This window comes from Dipodomys spectabilis, unplaced genomic scaffold, assembly GCF_019054845.1.
Source record: "Dipodomys spectabilis isolate Male_0828 unplaced genomic scaffold, ASM1905484v1 ptg000043l, whole genome shotgun sequence".
NCBI classification, from domain to species: Eukaryota; Metazoa; Chordata; class Mammalia; order Rodentia; family Heteromyidae; genus Dipodomys; species Dipodomys spectabilis.
In genome coordinates this window covers 31534480-31556124 of record NW_024870720.1, presented here as the reverse complement: position 1 = coordinate 31556124, position 21645 = coordinate 31534480, and the positions used below count along the sequence as shown (strand labels likewise).

The 21645-nt window shown below is 36.0% G+C and overlaps 1 protein-coding gene across 5 annotated transcripts in view; it reads left to right on the top strand.

Moving 5' to 3' along the window:
• Cnot6l (CCR4-NOT transcription complex subunit 6 like) overlaps nucleotides 1-21645 on the top strand; it is an 82692-nt gene that overhangs the window by 45241 nt on the left and 15806 nt on the right. For all 5 annotated transcript variants that reach the window (XM_042678476.1, XM_042678475.1, XM_042678473.1 and 2 more), the window contains exons 5-9: nucleotides 9239-9328; nucleotides 11637-11705; nucleotides 14771-14928; nucleotides 17772-17926; nucleotides 20591-20742. In XM_042678476.1, coding sequence (XP_042534410.1) covers nucleotides 9239-9328; nucleotides 11637-11705; nucleotides 14771-14928; nucleotides 17772-17926; nucleotides 20591-20742 — 624 coding nt within the window. The remainder of the gene's footprint in view (nucleotides 1-9238; nucleotides 9329-11636; nucleotides 11706-14770; nucleotides 14929-17771; nucleotides 17927-20590; nucleotides 20743-21645) is intronic.

The window sequence follows — 21645 nt, the reverse complement described above, 5'->3', positions numbered from 1 at the left end:
CTCCAATTTTATTAGTTGGGGTTTTTCATTCTTTTGCGTAGTTTGGCTAAGGATTTGCAATCCTGTTTATATTTTTGAAAATCTAAGTCTTTAATTTCTTGCAGATAATCCTTTTGTTTTGCTCTTTGGTCTCCATTTCAATAATACCTTTCCTGATCTCTATTTCTATTTGCTAATTTTAGGTTTGGCTTGTTCTTGTTTTTCTATGTCCTTGAGGTATGTCATTACATTATTTATTTGAGATTATTCTGATTTTTTAATTTAGGTCCTCATAGCTATAAACTTCCCTATTAGAACTGCCCTTCCTGTATTCCAGAGGTTCTGGTAAGTTGTTTTCCTTTTCATTTAAATCTAGGAATTTCTAAGATTCCCCTTTGATTTTGTTAGTGATCCACTGATGATTCAGAAGTATATTTTCCTACCTCCCTATTTGTATAGTTTCTGTAGATTGTCTTGTTATTTCAACTTTAATTAGATATAAGAAATTATTTCAGTATTTTATATTTGATAACACTTAGTTTCTGGCTTGAAATCAGATCTACTTTGGAGAAAATTCACAGGCTCCTGAGAAGAACATATGTTCTGTCTCTCTGGAGTAAGATGAGCTATATATGTCAAGTCATTTTGATCTATAGTACAGTCTAATTCTGATGTTCCCTTGTTAAGAGTTTAGTCTGGGTGGTCTACTGATGAGAGTTGGGTATGGAAGTCACATGCTAACATGGTATTTGGTCCTATCTATCCCTTTATGTCTAGTACTATTTGTTTTATAAAATTGGGCGCATCAACAGTTGGTGACTATAATGTTGCTGGTTATTTATAATTATTAAAGTTTTTGATGAGTATTTTCATTAACATATTGTAACCTTTATCACCTCAGACTAATTTTGAGTAGAAGTCGTTGTTCATGCATATAGGTATTCTTGCTTCCTGTCATCTTTAGTTTTCTTGAAATTTTGTTTTCCATTCTCTTTCAATTTTTGTATCTTTGTCAGTGAGGCAAGTTTCTAGTAGAGAGCCATTTTTCATTGATCCAGTCTGTAACTTTTACATTTTACTGTTTATATTTAAGAGTCATTATTGAGTTGTTTACTGATTTCTTCCCCCCTGTATCTTACACATTTGATAGTTTATGAAGTTAATAATATTAGAATACTACTCATTTGTTTATTCCTCTTATGAGATTTATTTTCCCCCCTGCTTGGTCTTGTGTTTGTGTATATCTTTTTTCTTCATCTGTGTTTAGTGTTCCTGTAAATATGTTCTTACAGGCTTAGTCACCATAAATTGTTTTGTTTACCCTTTGCATGAGATGTCTTTATTTCTCTGTCACTTTTTAAGGATAACTTTGCTGGGTATAGTTGTTTTGGTTGGTAGTTACTTTTAGAACTTGGAATACTTTAGTTCATGCTGTCCTGGCCTTTATGGTGGTCAATAATCCTGATAAGGATTGCTTTTGTAAGTTATTGGTAATTCTCTTTTTAATCTTTAATACTCTTTATTTTTTACTTTTGGTATTTTAACTATGTAAATCTCATGGGTTATTTTCTCTGTGCAGATATGAGGTTTTTAATGCCTCATGTACTTGGATATCCATTTTTTTCACTTGATTTTGGAAAACATTTTCTATAATTGAAGTTTTCAATGCTTTTAGTTCTTAGATACAATTTCTATATCACATATTCATGTTTGGATTATGATTTTTTCCTTTATTGTTATCCAAATGCAATAATTCAGTCTTCAATACCTAATATTTTCTTCTGGCTGATGTAATCTATTGATTTAATCTAGTGATGATTTCATTGAGATTTTAGAAAATTACTATTTTCTCTTTCTTTGCTGAATTTCTCATCTAAATTGTTGCATTATCCTTTCCTGAATTGATTTTTTTTAACTATATTCAGCTGTGTGTTTTAATCCTCTTTGAGGACATTGATCATTTTTATGTTTCAACCATTTCAATAATGCTAAATTCTGTTTTTAAAGTTTTCTGATTATGTTGCTTTATTTTCTTAAATATGTATTTCTTGATGTTTCTAAAGTTGCCATGTTTTCATCTGTTAGTATCAATATTCCTTCCATTTTTGTTGAAGGGTCTTCTTAGCAGTCTTTCCTTCCTTCCTTCCTTCCTTCCTTCCTTCCTTCCTTCCTTCCTTCCTTCCTTCCTTCCTTCCTTCCTTTCTTTCTTTCTTTCTTTCTTTCTTTCTTTCTTTCTTCTTTTTGTGATCCTGGGGCTTGAACTCTGGGCCTGAGTGCTGTCCCTCAGCTCTTCAGCACGAGGCATGTGCTCTACCACTTGAGCCACAGTGCCATTTCCAGTTTTCTGGTGGTTATTTGTAGATAAGAGTCTCACAGACTTTCCTGCCTGGACTGGTTTTGAACTTTGATCCTCAGATCTGAGCCTCCTGAGTAGCTAGGATTACAGGTGTGAGCCACCAGCGCCCTGCAGTGACCAGTATTTCTTAAAGACTCAATCCTTGGACCATAGAGAGAGGAGAAAACAAGATAAAGAAGCCAATGAGAGTTAATTAAAGCCAAGTATTATACCACAAATCTAGAAAAGAAAAAGCGAAGTTAAAAAAAAAATCGGAGTTAAAAAAAAATAAGCTGGTTATCTGTGTGTCTCACCTGTAAACCTATCAGAAGGCTGAGTTCTGAGACCCCCTGTTCAAAGGCAGCCTGAGTATAAAAGGCCAGACTGGTATCTCTAACCACCGAAAGGCTGGAAGTGGAGGTAGTCTTGAGCCCGTCTTAAGCAAAACAGCTAAGCAAGAATGCTAGGCCCTGATTTCAAGCCCTACTACTGGAACAGAAAAATTACAATAAAAGTAATAAAAATAAATGATTTATATTGTAGTGCTGGGGTTCAAGTCCAGGGACTTGTATTGTTAGCATCATCATAAGTGATTGAAATAGAGAGGAAGCACAGAAAGGGAGGACATATGTAGAATTAAATAATAAGTAAAGAATATAAGGAACAGGGAAAGAAAATTGCAAGAGGAAAATAAAACCTTCAAAAATGGATAAATAAAATTACATAAAGGTAAGGATAAAGTATTTTTTAATCTTGTTTAGAAAACTCCTATTTAGGGGCTGGGAAGTTGGCTCAGTGGTAGAAGTGCTTGCCTTGCATGCCTGAGGCCCTGGGTTCGATTCCTCAGCACCACATAAGCAAAAGGAAAAAAGCCGGAAGTGGTGCTGTGGCTCAAGTGGTGGAGCGCTAGCCTTGAGCTGAAGAGCTGAGGGACAGCGCCCAGGCCCAGAGTTCAGGCCCCACGACCGGGCCCCCCCCCCCCCAAAAAAAAAAAAACCAACAAAAAAACTCCTATTTACTGAGCACCTAAAAATGCCCCACAATATTGTCAAGTACTTTAAAAGATAAAATATTTTTAAAAATATAAAAATAAAGTGAAATAAAAACAAGATAGAGTAAAAATGGAAGCAAAAAAACCCCAACAAACCCTAAATATGGAAACATGTTAAAAAAAATGTGATGAAGAGCCTAGTATAGTATTCCATGCCTGTAATCCCAATGACTTAGGAAGTGGAGGTTGGGAATTTGAAATTTGAGGACAGCCTGGGCAAAAAGTAAGACACCCTTCCCCCTTGTGCAGTAACCAAAAGGGTGGACCTGCGGTCTGTGTATGTCATTCCTAGATAGGTGAAGAGCATAAATAGGAATGTAGTCAATATCCCCAAAATAACCAGAGGCTGGAGGCATGGCTCAATTGGTAGATTTCTTGCCTAGCAAGTCTAAGTCCTGAGTTCAAATCTCAGCATCACCCACCCTTTAAAAGAAAGAAAAAGTATTGTTTCTCACAGTCTTAAATATTCAAATATGCTAGGTGGTACGGGGTAGTGAGTAGTAACTGGAGTTGATTGTAGTTGCTACAGCCAACTGACGGCTGCTGTTTGCACACCAAAGGCCAGGTCAGTCAGTTGTCAGCTTCAGGGCTACTTTGCTTTAGGATTTTCTTTTCTTTGTGTACAGGGAGCTGCTGCTGACTACAGCAGCCTAAGCAGGTTCCCACTTGCTTGAGAGCACCCCTCCTCCTTTGTGTACCTAGGAACTGCAAATGTTCAAGCCTAGGGGTATCTCCCTAGTAAGTTTCGGAGAGTAGGGAGAAGTAGATAGGCTGGGATGTCCACTGGAGGCGAAAACAGAAGGAATCTTACACTTGGCCTGTTGGTTTAAGAACCTTCACATCCTGCCTAGCAATAAACCAACCACTTTATAGGAAGAAGGCTGAGAAAATAGAGCCATGTATGGGAACTGGACTCAGAGTACTTAGTTCTGCTGGGCAGCAAACCACATGCAGTTGGGAGGCAGCTTTGAAGGCTGAACAATCCACTGGTCTCAGACTCTGACCTTAGCTCTCATGTTTCTGAAGTAATCCTCAGGTAGTAAAGATCACTTTTGGCCATAGAAGGGTAGGGCTACTGAGCCTGCACCTTTCAGAGCCCAACTTCTGTGGGTCTGTGTCCAACACTGCTCTTTCCTTGATTGTATCTTCCTCCATGACATATGAGTGGAGTCCCTCTTCTCCCTGCCTTTTGATTGTTCTTTGTTTTGAGGTCCTGGGATTATCTCATTCTCAGAGGCCTGCATTTTAAGAGGTCACTTGGCTGAAGCACTCCAAGATGCAGGAAATGACAAAATGAATGTCACACCAGCAGAGTCACTGTCAGAACAGATTCCCCACTGGGTTTTAGGGGAGTTGTGAGAACTGTGAGTTTGTCCTGTGGCTGGGACTGCTGTTCTGTTGTCACAGAGCTGCCTGGTTTGCCTTCTAGTGTGGCTTTAGCTCCTTACCAGTAGGGTTTGAAGTTGTCGGCTTGTTTCCTACTTTGTTCTGTTTAGCCTTTCTCTTTTTCCTTTGTTATCTTGACTTTTCTCATTTATGGAGTCACAGAGAGAAAGTTTTCTAATCTGCCATCTTGTCCTGATACCCAGTTTTTCTTATGTGAGCTTTGATATTTTCTGAATTTCAACAAATTTGTCCATTTTTCTAGGTTGTTGGATTTATGGGACTAAAGTTTTCTGAATACTTTATCTTTTAACATCTCTAGGTAGGCTTTTTTCATTTTGTATTGGTTTATATCAGGTATGGGTGGGAGGGGTTCTTTGTTACATCTTCACACATTTACACTGTATTCTAATCAAGTTTTATATCCTCTATCACCCTCCCTGCTCATCTCTTCTTTTTTTACATTCTTTTTTTTCCTCATCGTGGGGCCTGAACTCTGGGCCTGGGCTCTGTCCCTGAGCTCTTCAGCTCAAGGCTAGTGTTATACCACATGAGCCACTGCACCACTTCGGGCTTTTTCTGCTTATGTGGTGCTGAGGAATTGAACCCAGGGCCTCGTGCATGCAAGGCAAGCACTCTACCACTGAGCCACCTTTCCAGCCCCATTTTTTCATTCTTTTTTGTTTTGTTTTGTTGGTCGTGGGGCTTGAACTCTGGGCCTGAGTGTTGTACTTGTGCTCTTTTTTTTGGGGGGGGGGTGTCTGGTCGTGGGACCTGAACTCTGGGCCTGGGTGCTGTCCCTCAGCTCTTCAGCTCAAGGCTAGTGCTTTACCACTTGAGCCACAGCACCACTTCCAGCTTTTTTCTTTTTGCTTATGTGGTATTGAAGAATCGAACCTAGAGCCTCATGCCTCTACCACTGAGCCACCTTCCCAGCCCTGTCCCTGTGCTCTTCAGCTCAAGGCGAGCATTCTACTGCTTGAGCCACAGAGCCACTTCCGGTTTTCTTGTAGTTTATTGGAGATAATAGTCTCTTGGACTTTCCTGCCCGGGCTGGCTTTGAACCGTGATCCTCAGATCTCAGCCTCCTGAGTAGCTAGGATTACAGGCATGAGCCACCAGTGCCCGGCCCTTTTTTTCATTCTTGACACAAGTAATTTATGTTTTTTTTTTCTTCTATTCAGAGGTATTTATCTGTTTTATTGCCCATTTTTCAAATGTATCACCTTTGGAATTTAGTAACAATCTATTGCTTCATTTTTGTTGTTAAAAATTTCATTTACATATGCTAGGTAAGTTCCCTACCATTTGAGCTTTCCTCATAGTCCTATTTCATTTGTCACCTCTTATCTTTGCCTGGGCTGGCACTGAACTTAAATTCTCCTGCACTCACTTACCAAATTACCTTGGATTACAGGTATAACCTTGGATTACAGGTATATGCTACAACTCTTGATGCTCTCTCTGTGTGTCTCTTTTTCGCTTTCTCCTCTCTTCTCTCACTCAAAGATGTTTCTTGTTCAAGCTTGGGCTTTGAGGTCAGGGTGTTAGCCTCTTGTTCGGCTTTTTTTTTTTTTTTTTTTTCTCTTTTTCCCATGCAGACACTTTAGCCACACTTTAACTTCTGGCTTTTTGCTAGTTAATTAGGGATAAGAGTATTTTGTATTTGTCTATACTGGCCAATTTTAAACCAAGATGCTCAGAATTTAGCCTAGGAGTAGCTAGGATTACAGGTTTGAGCTACCTGTATGCCCAGCTTTTTTTTTTTTTTAAGCATGTTTTTAATGTGAAAGCTTTATCATTCATTTTAGATATATTTCACTCTAATAGTTACATTGGATGGTATAAATTCTCCCCCTAACCCCCTCCACATTTATATTGCTCTATCCTACACATTTTGTTTTCATTTAAATTTAAACATTTAAAATTCTCCAGTGATTTCTTTATGACCCATGTATTCTTTATACCTGAGATGTTTGATTTTAGACTATTTGAGAGTTTTTGTTGTTGTTGGTTTCCAGTTTTATTTTGCCTGGAAAGTGCTTTCTGTGGTTTCATTTCCTGTAAATTTGTTACTTTTACTTTGTGCTCTTTCATTGAATATGGACTGTCTTGGATAGTATTCATGTGCACCTAAAAATAACATAGTGTTTTTCCTTTTTATTTTTATTTTTGATGGTGCCATGAATCAAACACAGGGCCTTCAGCTGGCCATCTAGTAGTTATAGCTATAATCATAGCTACTTAGGAGTTTGAGGCTCCCAGTTTGAACCTAGAGAAAACTCCTCAAATCCACTGTGCTTATATGAGAGGACAAAATTTTATCAGCTGTTTCTGTTTTGCCTCTTCAACTGCCTTTAGGTGTTCCTTATGACTCTTTAAATAAAGTATGGGGCTTACAGTTGTATATATAAATAAATGTCTATCAATTATTATATATATTTGTGTGTGTATGTATATAACAGTAATAACTGTTACACAGGCATATTCTTGAAGGTGTGGAGGGAGAGGAAGAGTTTTATGAATTCGATTTCAGGGTTTTAGTGAGCCTGACTTGGATATTTTCTCATCAGTGTTGAAAGGTAGAAGGGCTTGGGTGGAATAATTATTTTTTTCTCCAAATCTGATAGTTTCCCTTGAGAGTAGGACTTCTTTTTTTTTTTTTTTTTTTTTTGTCAGTCGTGAGGCTTGAACTCTGGGCTTGGGCGCTGTCCCTGTGCTCTTCAGCTCATGGCAAGCACTCTACTGCTTGAGCCACAGCACCACTTCCCGGTTTTCTAGTGGTTTATTGGAGATAAGAGTCTCACGGAGTTTCCTGCCCAGGCTAGCTTTGAACCGTGATCCTCAGATCTCAGCCTGGTGAGTAGCTAGGATTACAGGCATGAGCCACCAGCACCTGGCTTAAGAGAGTAGGACTTCTTTTTTTTTTTTTTTTAATATTTTTTTTTTTATTGTAAAGATACTATACAGAGGGTTACAGTATACAGAGGGTTACAGTTACATGAGTACACTTCCTCTTGAACATTGTTACCCCCTCCATTGTTTTCCCCCTACCATCCCTTCCCTCCGGTCATGGGCCCTGAACTCTGGGCCTGTGCGCTGTCCCTCAGCTCTTCAGCTCAAAGCTAGCGCTCTACCACTTAAGCCACAGCGCCACTTCTGGCTTTTTTCTTATGTGGTGCTGAGGAATTGAACCCAGGGCCTCAGGCATGCAAGGCAAGCGCTCTACCACTGAGCCACCTTCCCAGCCCGAGAGTAGGACTTCTTAAGGAGAATGTTATTTAATGTTTTGGAGCACCATTTGTGACTAAAATGATGGGGACAGAAGTAATAACTTTCAAGTTCTTTACAAATCAAAACAGGAAACAGAAGTTTTCTTTGTTTTTGAACTCTAATTTCAGGAATATTAAGTTCTTATTTTAAACTCAATATCTGCTGTTTAATGTTTTTTTTATCCTCTTGACATAGTGATATATTTTGAATGATAAATTCCTTAATGTTTTTTCCGTTACCTTCTTTTCTTTTCAGTTGTGTCCAGTCTACTGCCTAACTCATTCATGAAGATTTTTCCCTCCCTGGTACTTAAGTTATAGTTACATATTTTTTAAATGGTCAAGTATTTAAGTATCAAGCTTTATTTGACTATACTTGTGAATCCATCACCTAGAGAAAATTTCATTCCAGAGTGTTTCTTTTTCCCATTTTCAAGTTAACTGAAAACTGCCAACTAGACTTATAGTCATTTCATTTTACATTTTACTAGTAATAACTTGAGGGTTCCAGGTATCTTTCTAACATGGCTAGTTTGGTGGGTGTGTAAGCCATTGAAGGTTCAACAGTTGGAAACTTCATTTCTGGAAGGTTTTTGTTCTCTCAAATTTGAATGTGAGACTAGCATGCTTGTTTTAGTTGAATATTTTCTTTATTTCTTATGGGAATATGTAGTCTGTAAGTGGTGGCTTGTTTTTGCTCTTTGACAGATCTGTTTTAATAATATCCTGACATTCCTGATCTCTGTCATAACAGAATTCTTATTTCCATGCTTGACTAATTGATCTTGGTAACACATTCTTTTTTCACTTCAAATATTTTCCTTTCTCCCATAAGTAATATGAATATTCTGAGAATTCTTTTTCTTTATAAAGTCACTATTTTTTCTAGATTCATTTAATAAAAATGTTTTCAAAGATTGAGAACCTATAGGGTTGCTTTAGAGTTGACTACAATTAATATGTATGTATGTATTTATGTACATTATGTTTGTGTATGTGTATATTCCTGTGTATATTACAATTCCAGATTTTAAGATTGTAATATGACAGTGTAACCTGGAAAGAAATAACTTTTTAAGTTATTTTTTTATGACTGCCTTAAAGAATATTTCTTTACTCTCATTTTCTTAATTAACAGATTAAATATAGTAGAATTCAATTAAAAATTGAATGTTTTGTGTCACAGTGTCTTACATGTTTTATTATCTTTCTTTTTAGGCAATCCTTTATCACAGGATATTGCCAATTTATACCAGGACCCAGATGGAACCCGAAAGCTGCTGAACTTCATGCTTGACAATCTTGCAGGTAATGTTTAAAGATCAAACATAAAACTTGACAGATGGTATTTCAGGTTAACATATCACAGGTTGCTTTTTCTCTTTTTGGTGGGAGTTTTGAACTAAGGGCCTTGGACTTGCTAAGCAGGCACTCTACTGCTTTCAAGGGACATGCTCTACTTCTTGAGTCAGGTTCCCTGGCCTTTTTTTTTTTTTTTTTTCTGGTTGATTTTCAGATAAAGTATTGCTCTCTTTGCTCTCTTTGCCTAGGGCCAGTTTTGAGGTGCAATCCTGCTTATAGCTTCCTATGTATTGGGAGTGTGAGTATTCATGAACCACAATGCCCAGTTTGTTGAGATGAGACTTTTTCAAACTGTTGCCGAAGATGTATAGTTATTAAATTACTTGAAGATGGTGGAAATTAGGGTTAAGAAATCTAACCCTAACTTGGAATCTGCATTTTTTTACGTATATATTTTAAGTAAAATGACTACCAATGGTCTCCAGACTTGGTGATTCAACTTCAGACTTTCTGGCTTGGGTGTTAAACTATACCCATACAGCATTCTGTTTTTCATGTTACATTATTTTATAAATTATATGAGCTGTGATCTGAACATGTTTCATAAAGTGTTGTAAATTATCAGAGAAGCCACATTTTGAAGATTGGATTGTGGAGTCTTTGTTACACAGCAGTCTGCAAGCAGCCCATTGTATCAAAGGCCTACAGCCCCCAAACACACTTAACACAGCCAGGAAACAGGCCAGAGAGGAAAGAAAGAACAAACAGAAACAATACCAACAAACCAATTCAGCAATGGGAAGCTGAATTGGGATGCCATAATGACTGGAGACAAACAAGGAGACAGGACACAGGAAGTGAACATGGAGACACGTGGCATAGCATAATGGCGCCTATGCCATAGAGTCTGGGCAGGGGACAGGGTCACAGGAAATTCCTAGTTCCAGGCACTGGACTGACAGGTCCATCAACCTATCAGCAAGTGTTCACCCCTGTCTCTGGGGTATGCTTATCACCTGAGAGGGGGGAGTCACCATCCCCCGCCATGAAGACAAGATGTGGCCAATAAGGCACTGGCCATACCTGACCTCCCTACTTGAAAAGTAGATATGTTCCCGTATTTGCTTTGGTTGATTTTGCTAGTAAGGATCCTCATGGCTAGAATTTTTTGTTTACTCTTTATTTAGGATTTCCATGGCCTGCTTGCTGGCATGATTATTTTCTAGGACTGCATATATTAAACCAGCTAGGTGATCTGTTTGTTACAACATTCATGGCTCTCCTGGCAAGATGTGTAGGATATGTAAAGCAGTATTCATTCTACTGGTTGCTAAAGATAATAAAAAACATTTTATTAACAAAAGGAAAATATGGTTGCTAAATAAAGCATAGTACAGTTAGCATTTTGGAGTGCCAAAATTGTTAGTAAAGTGAGACTTCGTAAGTTCTTGGCTGCTTTGGGGTGGATTTGGGGTGGGAGGGTTCTTATAAATACATTTCTTAGCCTCTAATGTCTATAATTGTGAAGATTGCTCAAAGGAAGGTAAAAGGAAATTTTCTTTCATGGGCTTGTTGGGTGGCATTTATTTCTATGGTATTCACACAATTAATGTTTGACAAGTATCATTATTTTTCTGTGTAATAAAGTTCTACTCTGACCTCCTGAGTTACATTACCCTCTTAGAACAGTGAAAGTAAGAGCAGGAAATGAAAGTGTGTGTGTGTGTGTGTGTGTGTGATTGAATGTTGGAATTTATTATATTTGAATTTCACATGGCATTGCTTTCCCAGCAGAGAGCAATACTGGATCTTTTACTAGGTAATTAAGACCTAAGATTTTACTTATGGTTTTAAAATTGGAACGTTTATACTTTCAAATAGAAATACTATTAATGAGTTTTCTAATGTCCTTTTTCCAGTATTGATTTGTTCTCTGCATACCTCATCTTCACTTAAATCTCAGCAATGAATTTTTCAGTGTGTTAACCATAACAGCCAACTAGAAATAGTTGATGTAAATATTTGACATAATTAACTGATACTGACTTTAGAAACACCTGAAATCGGGGCTGGGAAGGTGGCTCAGTGGTAGAGTGCTTGCCTTGCATGCATGAGGCCCTGGGTTCAATTCCTCAGCACCACATAAGCAGAAAAAGCCAGAGGTGGCACTGTGGCTCAAGTGGTAGAGTGCTAGCCTTGAGTTGAAGAGCTGAGGGACAGCGCCTAGGCCCAGAGCTCAGGCCCCATGACTGGCAAAAAAAAAAAAAAAAAAGAAACGCCTGAAATCATGTTATGTTTATGAATTATTTTTTAGTTCATCCAGAGCAGCTTCCTCCGAGGCCATGGATTGCATTAAAAGAACGAGACCAAATTCTGCCATCAGGTACTATTTCCTCAATCTTCCTTGACTTTTTTCAGATATACTTGAAATATTGTATGGAATTTGTAATCTCTAGCTTCATTTTACCCTTTATGAGTAGTTGTATTTCAAAATACTAATCGATAGAATTAGATCCTCATTGATAGGCCTATGTACAAGTAATGTGTAGCTTTTACATTGTTTGACATCTCTGTTAAAATTCCCAAAAAGGTCTTGGGTAGCTTAAGAAAAAATGAATAATAGAATTTCTTAAAAATTTAAATCAGTGAAATATTTTATCTTTCCTGAAAGATAGCCTAACAATGATAAATTAATGGAATTGGCAACAGGATTGTAAATAGGTATAGCGAGAGTTATTTGAGCAATCTGGATATAGTCCAGTATATCTAAAGAGTAAGTCACAGAATAGGTATATTTATTTATTTGTACATTTGAAACAATATAAGGCCCTTCAACTTAAAAGCTTTTGGCTTAAAAAAAAGTTAAGAGGATTCAGACCAAAATGTTTATTTTAGTATTAGGAAATATAGGATATGCAACTCCTTAGTGGTTATGTTTCTGTTTTTTTAATTATGCAAGGAAATATTGAATATGTGAAATACAGTTTTGTGTCTTCCAGTGGTATAAGTTTAAAATGACCAGATTGTTGAACCATAGAGTACAGCCTTACAAGAGTCACTGTGTCAATGTTATCTCTAATAATTCTGTTATATAAACATAGATGATCGAATTATTTTCCTAAGGTTTTCAGCAAAGGCTTGAATTCTGTGGATTTAGTTTGTTCTTAGCTTTTTCTGGTGATTACTCACATTCTGACCTAAAACTCCATTTTCTAGTTCTTCCAAGTAATCTTGTTTTGAATGTGGATGGACATAATCTAGAAGAAATACTTTACTAATTGCTTAGCTACATTTCTATTAAGCACAAACGAGTTTTCACTGGTTGGCTGAATTCTCAATATATTCTTCCAGTTTTCTTTACTGAAAAAATAGTGTAGATTTTGTTAATATGCGTGATACTTCTCTGAGTAGACTCTTGATTGTTAACCTATTAAATTGGCTTTTTAGGTGGTTTTTTTTTTTTTTTTTTTGTCATGGGGCTTGAACTCAGGGCCTGGGCACTGTCCCTGAGCTCTTTTCCTCAAGGCTAGCACCAGTTTTCTGGGGGTTAATAGGAGATGAGTGTCATGGACTTTGCTGACTGGGCTGGCTTCAAACCACTGTCCTCAAATCTCATCCTCCTGAGTAGCTAGGATTATATGCTTGAGCCACTGGCACCCAGCAGCTTTTAATTCTGACATGTAGGGGGGATATATAGAACAACTAATGATTATTAAGAATGATTTCTATCCAAATAACTATAATGGTAAATTATATAAGATTCATGTGTCAATAGTGAAAAAGAAAGGCACAACAGAGAAAGTATAAAAGAGTAGTAATAATAGCCACATAACTAATTTTCACTTCTGTTTAAAAATTGTAAGCATTCCACTGACAGAATTTTGTTGATAATATAGAAATAGTAATCTCTGGCCTTTTCTATAAAATCTCACTTCACAAAGGTTTCTTTCTTTAAATTTTTTTTAACCTCTTCCTAAGGATTTCTTTCTTTCCTCTTTTTCTCTCTTTCTTTCTTTGTTTCTTTTTTTTCTTTCTTTCTTTTTTGGTCAATCTTGGGGCCTGAACTCTGGTCTCTGTCCCTCAACTCTTCAGCTCAAGGCTAGTGCTCTACCACTTGTGCCATGGCACCACTTCCGGCCTTTTCTGCTTATGTGGTACTGAGGAATTGAACCCAGGGCCTCGCGCATGCAAGGCAAGCATTCTACCATTGAGCCACCTTCCCAGCCCCTCCTAAGGATATTTTAAATCAAGAGTGTGGTAAACTCACTGGTTATCATTGTGGTAGCATGGAAATGATCTGGATCATTTCCAGAATAAATGACTACAAAATACAAATCAAACTGAAATTTAGACACCCCCACCCCCAACTTCCAAAGTGCTTACTAATCAGACTCACCAAGAATTAGACTATTGAACTGAGTAGCCTTATATCTTTACCATCATCTCAAGTGGAACCAACTTCAATCAGATGTTATTTCATCTTGGATTCCTTACATTATGTTGAAATAGATGATTCTTAATCATGTGTGCCTATTACATGCATTTATAGCTTTGATATCAGATGCTTTTTATTTTTTAAAGTAAAAGCGCTATATGGTGATTCTAGTAGGTATGTGAGATGGAGAATTACTGATAAAAATCAGGGTTTTTCAGATTTTAACATAGACATGTATTTAAATCCCAGGAGAACTGCAGTTCCTGCTCAGTAGGTGTGAATAGGGCTGGATACTTTGCGCTTAAAAGTTTCTGTGCGATCACTCATGCTGCTGAGATTTATGAATAGCAAGGATATAAACCATCTTCTATAGACTGTTAGAGTTCTTTCAGTTTCACAATGTTTAGTCCTTTTATAATTCAGGGACTTTTAAAATGAGAATTTGATTTCAGAAAGGAGCATTTGGGAAAAAACTCTTTAACTTCAGTAGTCCTGTCCATACTCTTCTGGCTCAAGAGTGGTTGATAGCAAGGGCAGTAAGAGTTTAGTTTGAAGTACTAAGTATGACTATTTTAATAATACATAATGAAATTGGAGCCCTCTAATTAGAACGAAACTAAAATTTACTCTTGTTTCTTTTACATAAGAAGATTTTTCTCAGCAAATTACATGTAAACAATATTCTGAATTAAAATTTTTTATTAAAATATTAAAAAAAAATCAACCCTAAATATCTGATTCTAGACTATTAAACATTGGTACAGTGGATTTTGGTGGTTGTGAGATAATACTGTAGAAATAAAATTGTCTTTATATTAAAGATGAACCTAAGAAAATAATTACAGGAGAGGTCATGTTTAAAGCAAAACTTAAAAAAGTTAATCATATTTCTCCCTTTGGCTCTTTATAGTGACATTTGGGGTTAATGTGCATGCCTATGCAGATATACATGATACTGATTTTGAAAAAGTTGCCTAATTTTCTCCCCTGTGTTTTTTTCTCCTGCTTCTTAGCATCATTCACGGTTATGTGTTACAATGTTTTATGTGATAAATACGCTACCCGGCAGCTATATGGCTATTGCCCATCCTGGGCATTAAACTGGGAATACAGGAAAAAGGGAATTATGGAAGAAATTGTTAACTGCGATGCAGATATCATTAGTCTTCAGGTAACACTATAGAATTAAATTGTCTTTAACTTAAAAATGAACTTAAATATAAAGATCTCTCTCTGGGTGAGATCATGTGTTCAAAGAAAAACTCAAAAGGAATGATTTTCTCTTTTCTAAAAAAAAAGGCCAATTTTCATAAGTAGGAGATTTTCACAGTGCAAGTATTTTGCTCTTTGAGCACTTAAATCTATTTCCTATTTTCTAAAGTTAAAATTTTATGTCTTTGGCATGTTCATAATTTACCATATGGATTCAACAGTGGTGTTGTTGAAAGAGAAAACAGACAATTGCCAGTCTCTTGGGAATAAATTTAATTTACAATGGAATCTCAGGAAAAAAATGTACACTCAGTTCCTTAGAGAGAAATAGTTAAAAATTTACTCTATAAACCATTTGTTTTTGCTTTTATAACTTCTTGAAGCTTACACTCTTTTTCTTTTTTCTACTTTTCTGTAGCTAAATCATGCAATTTTATTTTGGAAAAGCATAGTCTGTTGGACTTTTTGAAATAACGAAGGAATTTTTTAAATTATTTTCATTTTCTTTAAATACCCCCTGACAGCGAAAGCCTTCCAGGGTGTAAACCACTGAGAAATGACCCAGTAGAGAAGGTTACATGGCCTGGCAAGGGGGACTTGAGTCTTCTGTTAATGAGACTGTATTAAAATGAATTTGTTTCTATGAAATATATCTTGCAACTTCTTTTCAATATTTAGCTAATGATTAACCAGAAACATTTGTAAGTTTTTCTTTGCAACTTTCAAAGCCTACTAATTACTTAAAGATGGTTTTGAAATTTTTAGTTGACAAGTTATGTATATTTAAGCACTATATTGTGTTTAATACATACATATACTTGTGGAATGGTCAAAGCAAGCTCATTAACATGAAGTGTCAAATATTTGTCATATTCCCTCAAATTTAACCATTCTTTAAAATTGTACTTAAAAAAGTTTTGTGTGTTATTTTACACATTTTCTTTTTAGCATATCCTACGAAGAAAATTACTCATGCACAAACATATACACACAGTACTGCAGTTTGAACTCAATACTTTGGGCTTGATAGGCAAGAATTCTTCCTTTAGAGCTATGCCTCCAACCCTTATTTTTTGAGGTGAGATTTTGCACTGTTTTCCTGGGCTAATTTCAGACCAAGATCCTCCAAGCTACACCTCACACATAGCTGAAGTAGAGGGATGTTCCACCAGGTCTAGCTTGTTTGTTGAGATCACACCGAGATTCTCCTAATAATCTCTACTTCCTTGACCCCCAAACTAGGATTATAGTGTGAGCTATTGTGCTGGCCTCTACGATATTTTTAAAATTATTTTTTGTTGCCTATGACAAAAAGTAATTCATAAATTAAAGTTTGTAAACACTCAGATTGATTCAGGATGAGGGGAAGAAAAGGAAGTAAATAAAATTAGACTGGAAATGTCTACTTTTTAGCTTAGTCATTTTAGTAGCAACTTCACCCTTATAAACCCTTATGTTTTAAGGTTAAATCGTCATAATTTAACTTTTTTTTCTCTTATAAAGTACCGTGTTATAACGTATTCTAGAAAAGTTAGCAGTTTTTAAAAAAATTTACATAAGATAGAAGAAAATTACTCTTGGATCTCAAAGATGCTTTATTAAAACTTCTGGAATGTTTTCTTGAATATATATATTGTTCAGTTTTTTCTTAAATTTTATTTTATTGTAAAGATGCTGTACAGTTACATGAGTAAGGCAATTAATACATTACTTGTCGATCATTGTTACCCCTTCCCTTATTGTTGTCCCACTATTCCTTTCCTCTCCCTATTTTTTTTTTAATTTCCTGGTACTATTTGAACTCAGTCCCTTGCACTTGCCATGCAACTTTGCTTTCTTGGATGGAATTCTGCCATTTGACCCACATCTTCACCCAGTTCTTTTGCTCTTATTTTGGAATCTTGGACTTTTCTGTCCAGGCTATATTGGAATTGTGATTCCCTGCATCTTGACTTTCTGATAGCTAGGATCACAGGCATGAGTTACTTATGACTAGCATTTTACAGTTTGTTTTTTATTCAGTTATAAGTATATTTTCAAAATTAAATTGAGACACTATTGTACCTAATGCATTTTTTCTTTTTCTAGATGTCTTCAAAACCAGTTAATGATAGGAATATATGATAGCTGATTTAACTATTTAGATGTTTATAGGTTTATTTGCTGTTATAAAATGGTACTGTAATTATCTCCATACAAATCACTATTTCCATATTTCATTGTTTAATTTGAAAGGGTTGTTAGAAATGGTGAATAGATGTAGTTTAACTTATTAATAGATGTTAGTTGATTTGTATTCAGATACATAAAAAATTCCGTAGTGGGTTTTTTTTTAATAGACTTGTTTCCCACCCTTGAGTATTGTATTATTGCTTTTACCATGGTGCAGATGCATAAGCAAATATTTTCCTCTTTGTAAAATTGACTATTCCTTGCCATCTAACCTATTTACTTTTACTTAACCTATTTACTGCTTTACTTCATTTAATTACTAGTCTTGAGGAAGTGAAATATATTGAAATGAACTCTAGGAGTCAAGAGATCTGGGATTTAATCCTACTCCTGTTATTAACTAGTTGTGTGAGCATGAGAAAATCATGTCATCTTTCTGATCTTTCATGTTTAAAATGCTGCCATTTAAAATGCTCCCATTGTCAGTTGCAGCTGATAGCAATAAGGTAAGATAGATAATAACTGTTTGATCATTGTTTGAACTTAATCATACCATACTCATAAGTGCTAAATGTTTTATATCTTAATCAGTGCTACCTTCTCCATGTAGATAACGTTTTTTCATCTTAGGAAGTGGAAACAGAGCAATACTTCACACTCTTTCTGCCAGCGTTGAAGGAGCGTGGATATGATGGATTTTTTTCTCCAAAGTCACGTGCCAAAATCATGTCTGAGCAGGAGAGAAAGCATGTGGACGGTTGTGCAATATTCTTCAAAACAGAAAAGTGAGTTTAAGGAAACAAAAGCACAATTATGTAAACATTTCTTTTAATTATTGCACATAATAAAAAATAAAGAGCTAGAAGTCAAGTGTTGGAGATAAAATTGTTAATGGATTCTTAAGCTGTATATTGGAAATAATATTTATTGTGTTATGCTTTTATTGCCAAATTGTACTAAATTTTTTAAAGAGATACAGGTTGAATGTGGTTTTATAATTTTCTAAAATGAAGTAAAATGTTTATGCAAAATGAAAGTGATAACATTTTCAAGTTAACAGTTTGTGATTTGATTTTCTGTGAGTTCTTTCTGACTCCTTCATCTCTTCCTCATTCCATTCTTTACTGTTTTCCTCCTTTTTCATTCCTGTCTCCTTTTTTTCTTCCTCTTTTTTAGTTGTCTCTTTTGAGAATTATTATTTTATCAACGTCTTCATGGTTCATCAGCTAACATTGCTTACATTTATTTAATCATTTACCCACCAAATACCTGTTCTGTGATAATCGTGTGAGATAGGGTAGATAAGGCATTGTTCCAATCTCCTTGAAATCTCAAGTCCAACAGGAAAAGATAGACATATAGGATAAGCATAAATCCCACTTACACATATCTCTTTTATATGTAACAGAACTGAAGAGAGAAAATGAGGAGTTAAAAGTTGAGATTGAGGTTGGGAAGTAGAAAATAAAATGTGTGATTTGATTGAGGTTAATACCCATGGTTAATGTTTTGTACTTGATGTATCTGAGTAAGATACATACCTTAGGACTGTTTTGTAGTATCTCTTAACCGCTGTGATGATAAAAACCAGTGAATTTTTTTTCTGATATGGTATTTATTAGAAAATTGGTACAGTAACATGGAGTGCTCTTTTTGTTTTTCCCCTTTTTTTGTGGCATTGGGGTTTTGAACTCGGTGCCTTGAGTTTGCTGAGCAGGCATTTTACTGTGCCCTTAGGTTTGCTTGTTATTTCTGGTAGGGTCTCACTTCTATTTTGGGCACCTGTGTTGGCTTCTAGGATGTTAGATAAAAGGCTTGAACCACCATATCCAGCTCTTCATTGAGGGTCTTTCTTTTTTGCCCAGGCTAGTCCTGAACCACAATCCCATCTAATAATCTCAGCCTTCCACGTTTCTAGGATTGCAGATGTGAGCCACCCATGTTTGGATCACTATTTCAAGTAAACAAATTGAGTGAATTTGAACAATGTTTGGCCCTAATGTGTCTTTTCCGCAAATTTTTTTTTCAGTAGAGATCATCTCATTATAATTAATATTTAATGCCAGAGCCCTATAGTATTTGAGGTCAGAATATATTGTGCACTTCTTCGTCTCCTTTTTCCTTTTTTTAAAAAACAAATTTGAGACCAAGAGTTGCTGTTATTTCTGATGTGTTTAATATACATCAGGCCATTTCTAACTAATTACATGAATTGTTTTAGTTTTAAAAGCAGCCCTCAGGTATGCATGCAACCATTTCTTCATTCTTTTCCATAGATGATGAAGCCAAGCCATAAACAGGTTTCCCCAAAGTTACACAGAAGTCTGAGTACATACTTCATGCTCTTAACTGCCATAATAATTGAAATACTTAGGCATTTTGTGTGAACTTCCAGTTTTCCTCATACTTCTTACAGAGTTACTGCATCAGAAAAAGGACTTGAACTTGACATTTATTTATACAATAATTTCCTTTGAAACACCATAACTTTGAAAAATACAGTGGTATTTAATAACCTTTCTAGTTCAGCTTTTTCCTTTTCCTATTTTTTTTTTTGAGACATAATGTTGTGGTGTAGATTAAATTGACCTTTGCACTGAGTGCTAGGATTACAGATGTTCAAAACCATGCCCAGAATACTAGCCATTATTTCTTTACAGAGCATATAAAAGACTTCCTTCTCACAAATTTGAAAGCACTTAAAATTCCTTTGTAATTTACTGAGGGGATTAACACTTTGCTTAAGACTAGAAGCTCTGATTATAAATAGTAATATTGTTAAAAGTAGTTCGGGTAGAATATGTGTTATAACAAAGTGAACTAATTATAAATGTATAAATATAAAATATAGATAACATACAAGGATAAGATTATAGCTACAACATACATGCTGGAAATCATTTTTGTAAAAATCAAGTAACACTGGGTGCTAGTGGTTTATGCCTATAATCCTAGCTACTCAAGAGGCTAAGATCTGAGGGTCACAGTTTGAAGTCTGGGTGAGAAAGTCCATTAGACCTTTCATCTCCAATAAATTACCAAAAAATCTGAAGTGGATTTATGGCTCAAGTGGTAGAGCACTAGTCTTGAGCAAAAGAAGCTCAGGAATAGCTGCCCAGGCCCTAAGTTTAAGCCCCAGAACAGGCAAAACGAAATCAGAGTAATGAGAAATCCTTAAAATTCAAGAAGCATAACCATATTCTTATCTAATTCTCATGAGAAAATTTTTTTTTACCAGTTTGATTTGCTAAGACTTGAGAGAGCTGTGGCTCATACCTATAATCATAGCTACTCAGGAGGTTGATAGGAATATGGTTTGAAGCCAGCCTGGGCAGGAAAGTTGCTGAGGGTGTGTGATCAATGTCTTTGTCTTATATCCCCTTCAGTTTTAATGCTGCTGATCATAACAGTCCAAATACCTAAGTCATAATAATGTATTTTTTTTCTAGATTTACATTGGTGCAGAAGCATACAGTGGAATTTAACCAAGTGGCAATGGCTAATTCAGATGGATCTGAGGCTATGTTGAACCGAGTGATGACGAAAGATAACATTGGTGTTGCTGTGGTGTTAGAGGTCCACAAAGAACTATTTGGAGCAGGTGAGTGCAATTAAAATACTTCTACTAAACATTATTCAGTTTCCTTATCACAGAACAACTGAAGAAACCTTGCTATTACTTACTACAAAGTTATTTTTTTTGTCTTTTGGGTAATGTTAAGGGAGATGAACAAGAAAGTAGTACTAATTGTATAACTCATCATAAAGGGCTATATGTGCCCTTCTTTCTAGATTAATAGGCAGAGGTCTGGAGGATCATGGATCATACCTATGATCCCATCTAAGTGGGAAGTGTAGATAGAAAGATGATGGTCCTGTCTAGTCTGGGCTGAAATGTGGAGCTTTATCTGAAAAATTACTAAAAAAACTGAATTGGTGATGTGGCTCAAGTGCAAAGCCCTATGTTGAAACCCAGTATTACCTCCTTCCCCTAAATTACATCATGTACTTATTGAGATTTCATAAGATATTCTCTGGTTTCTATCAGTCTTTCTTCAGTTACTAGATAATTTCCAGGAAGTGTTTTTAACATGTCATATTTTCAAAAGTTATTTTGAAACAGGGAATGTTTAGTTAGGCACAATTTAGAAATGGTAATGACTTGCCCTTTTTTTTTGCCCGTCATGGGGCCTGAACTCTGGGCCTGGGCGCTGTCCCTCAGTTCTTCAGCTCAAGGCTAGTGCTCTACCACTGGAGCCATAGTACCACTTCCAGCCTTTTCTGCTTATGTGGTGCTGAGGAATTGAACCCAGGGCCTATGCAAGGCAAGCGCTCTACCACTGAATCACCTTCCAGCCCCAACTTGGCCTTCTTTTAACCCATATTTTTAGATTCTTGAGTGTAAACCCTGTCTTTGAGGTTAAATACTTACCACATTTTCTTTAATTTCTTTCTTATATTTCAAAAAGTCACTGTCAGGGCAATCATAAGATCTTTTATCTAT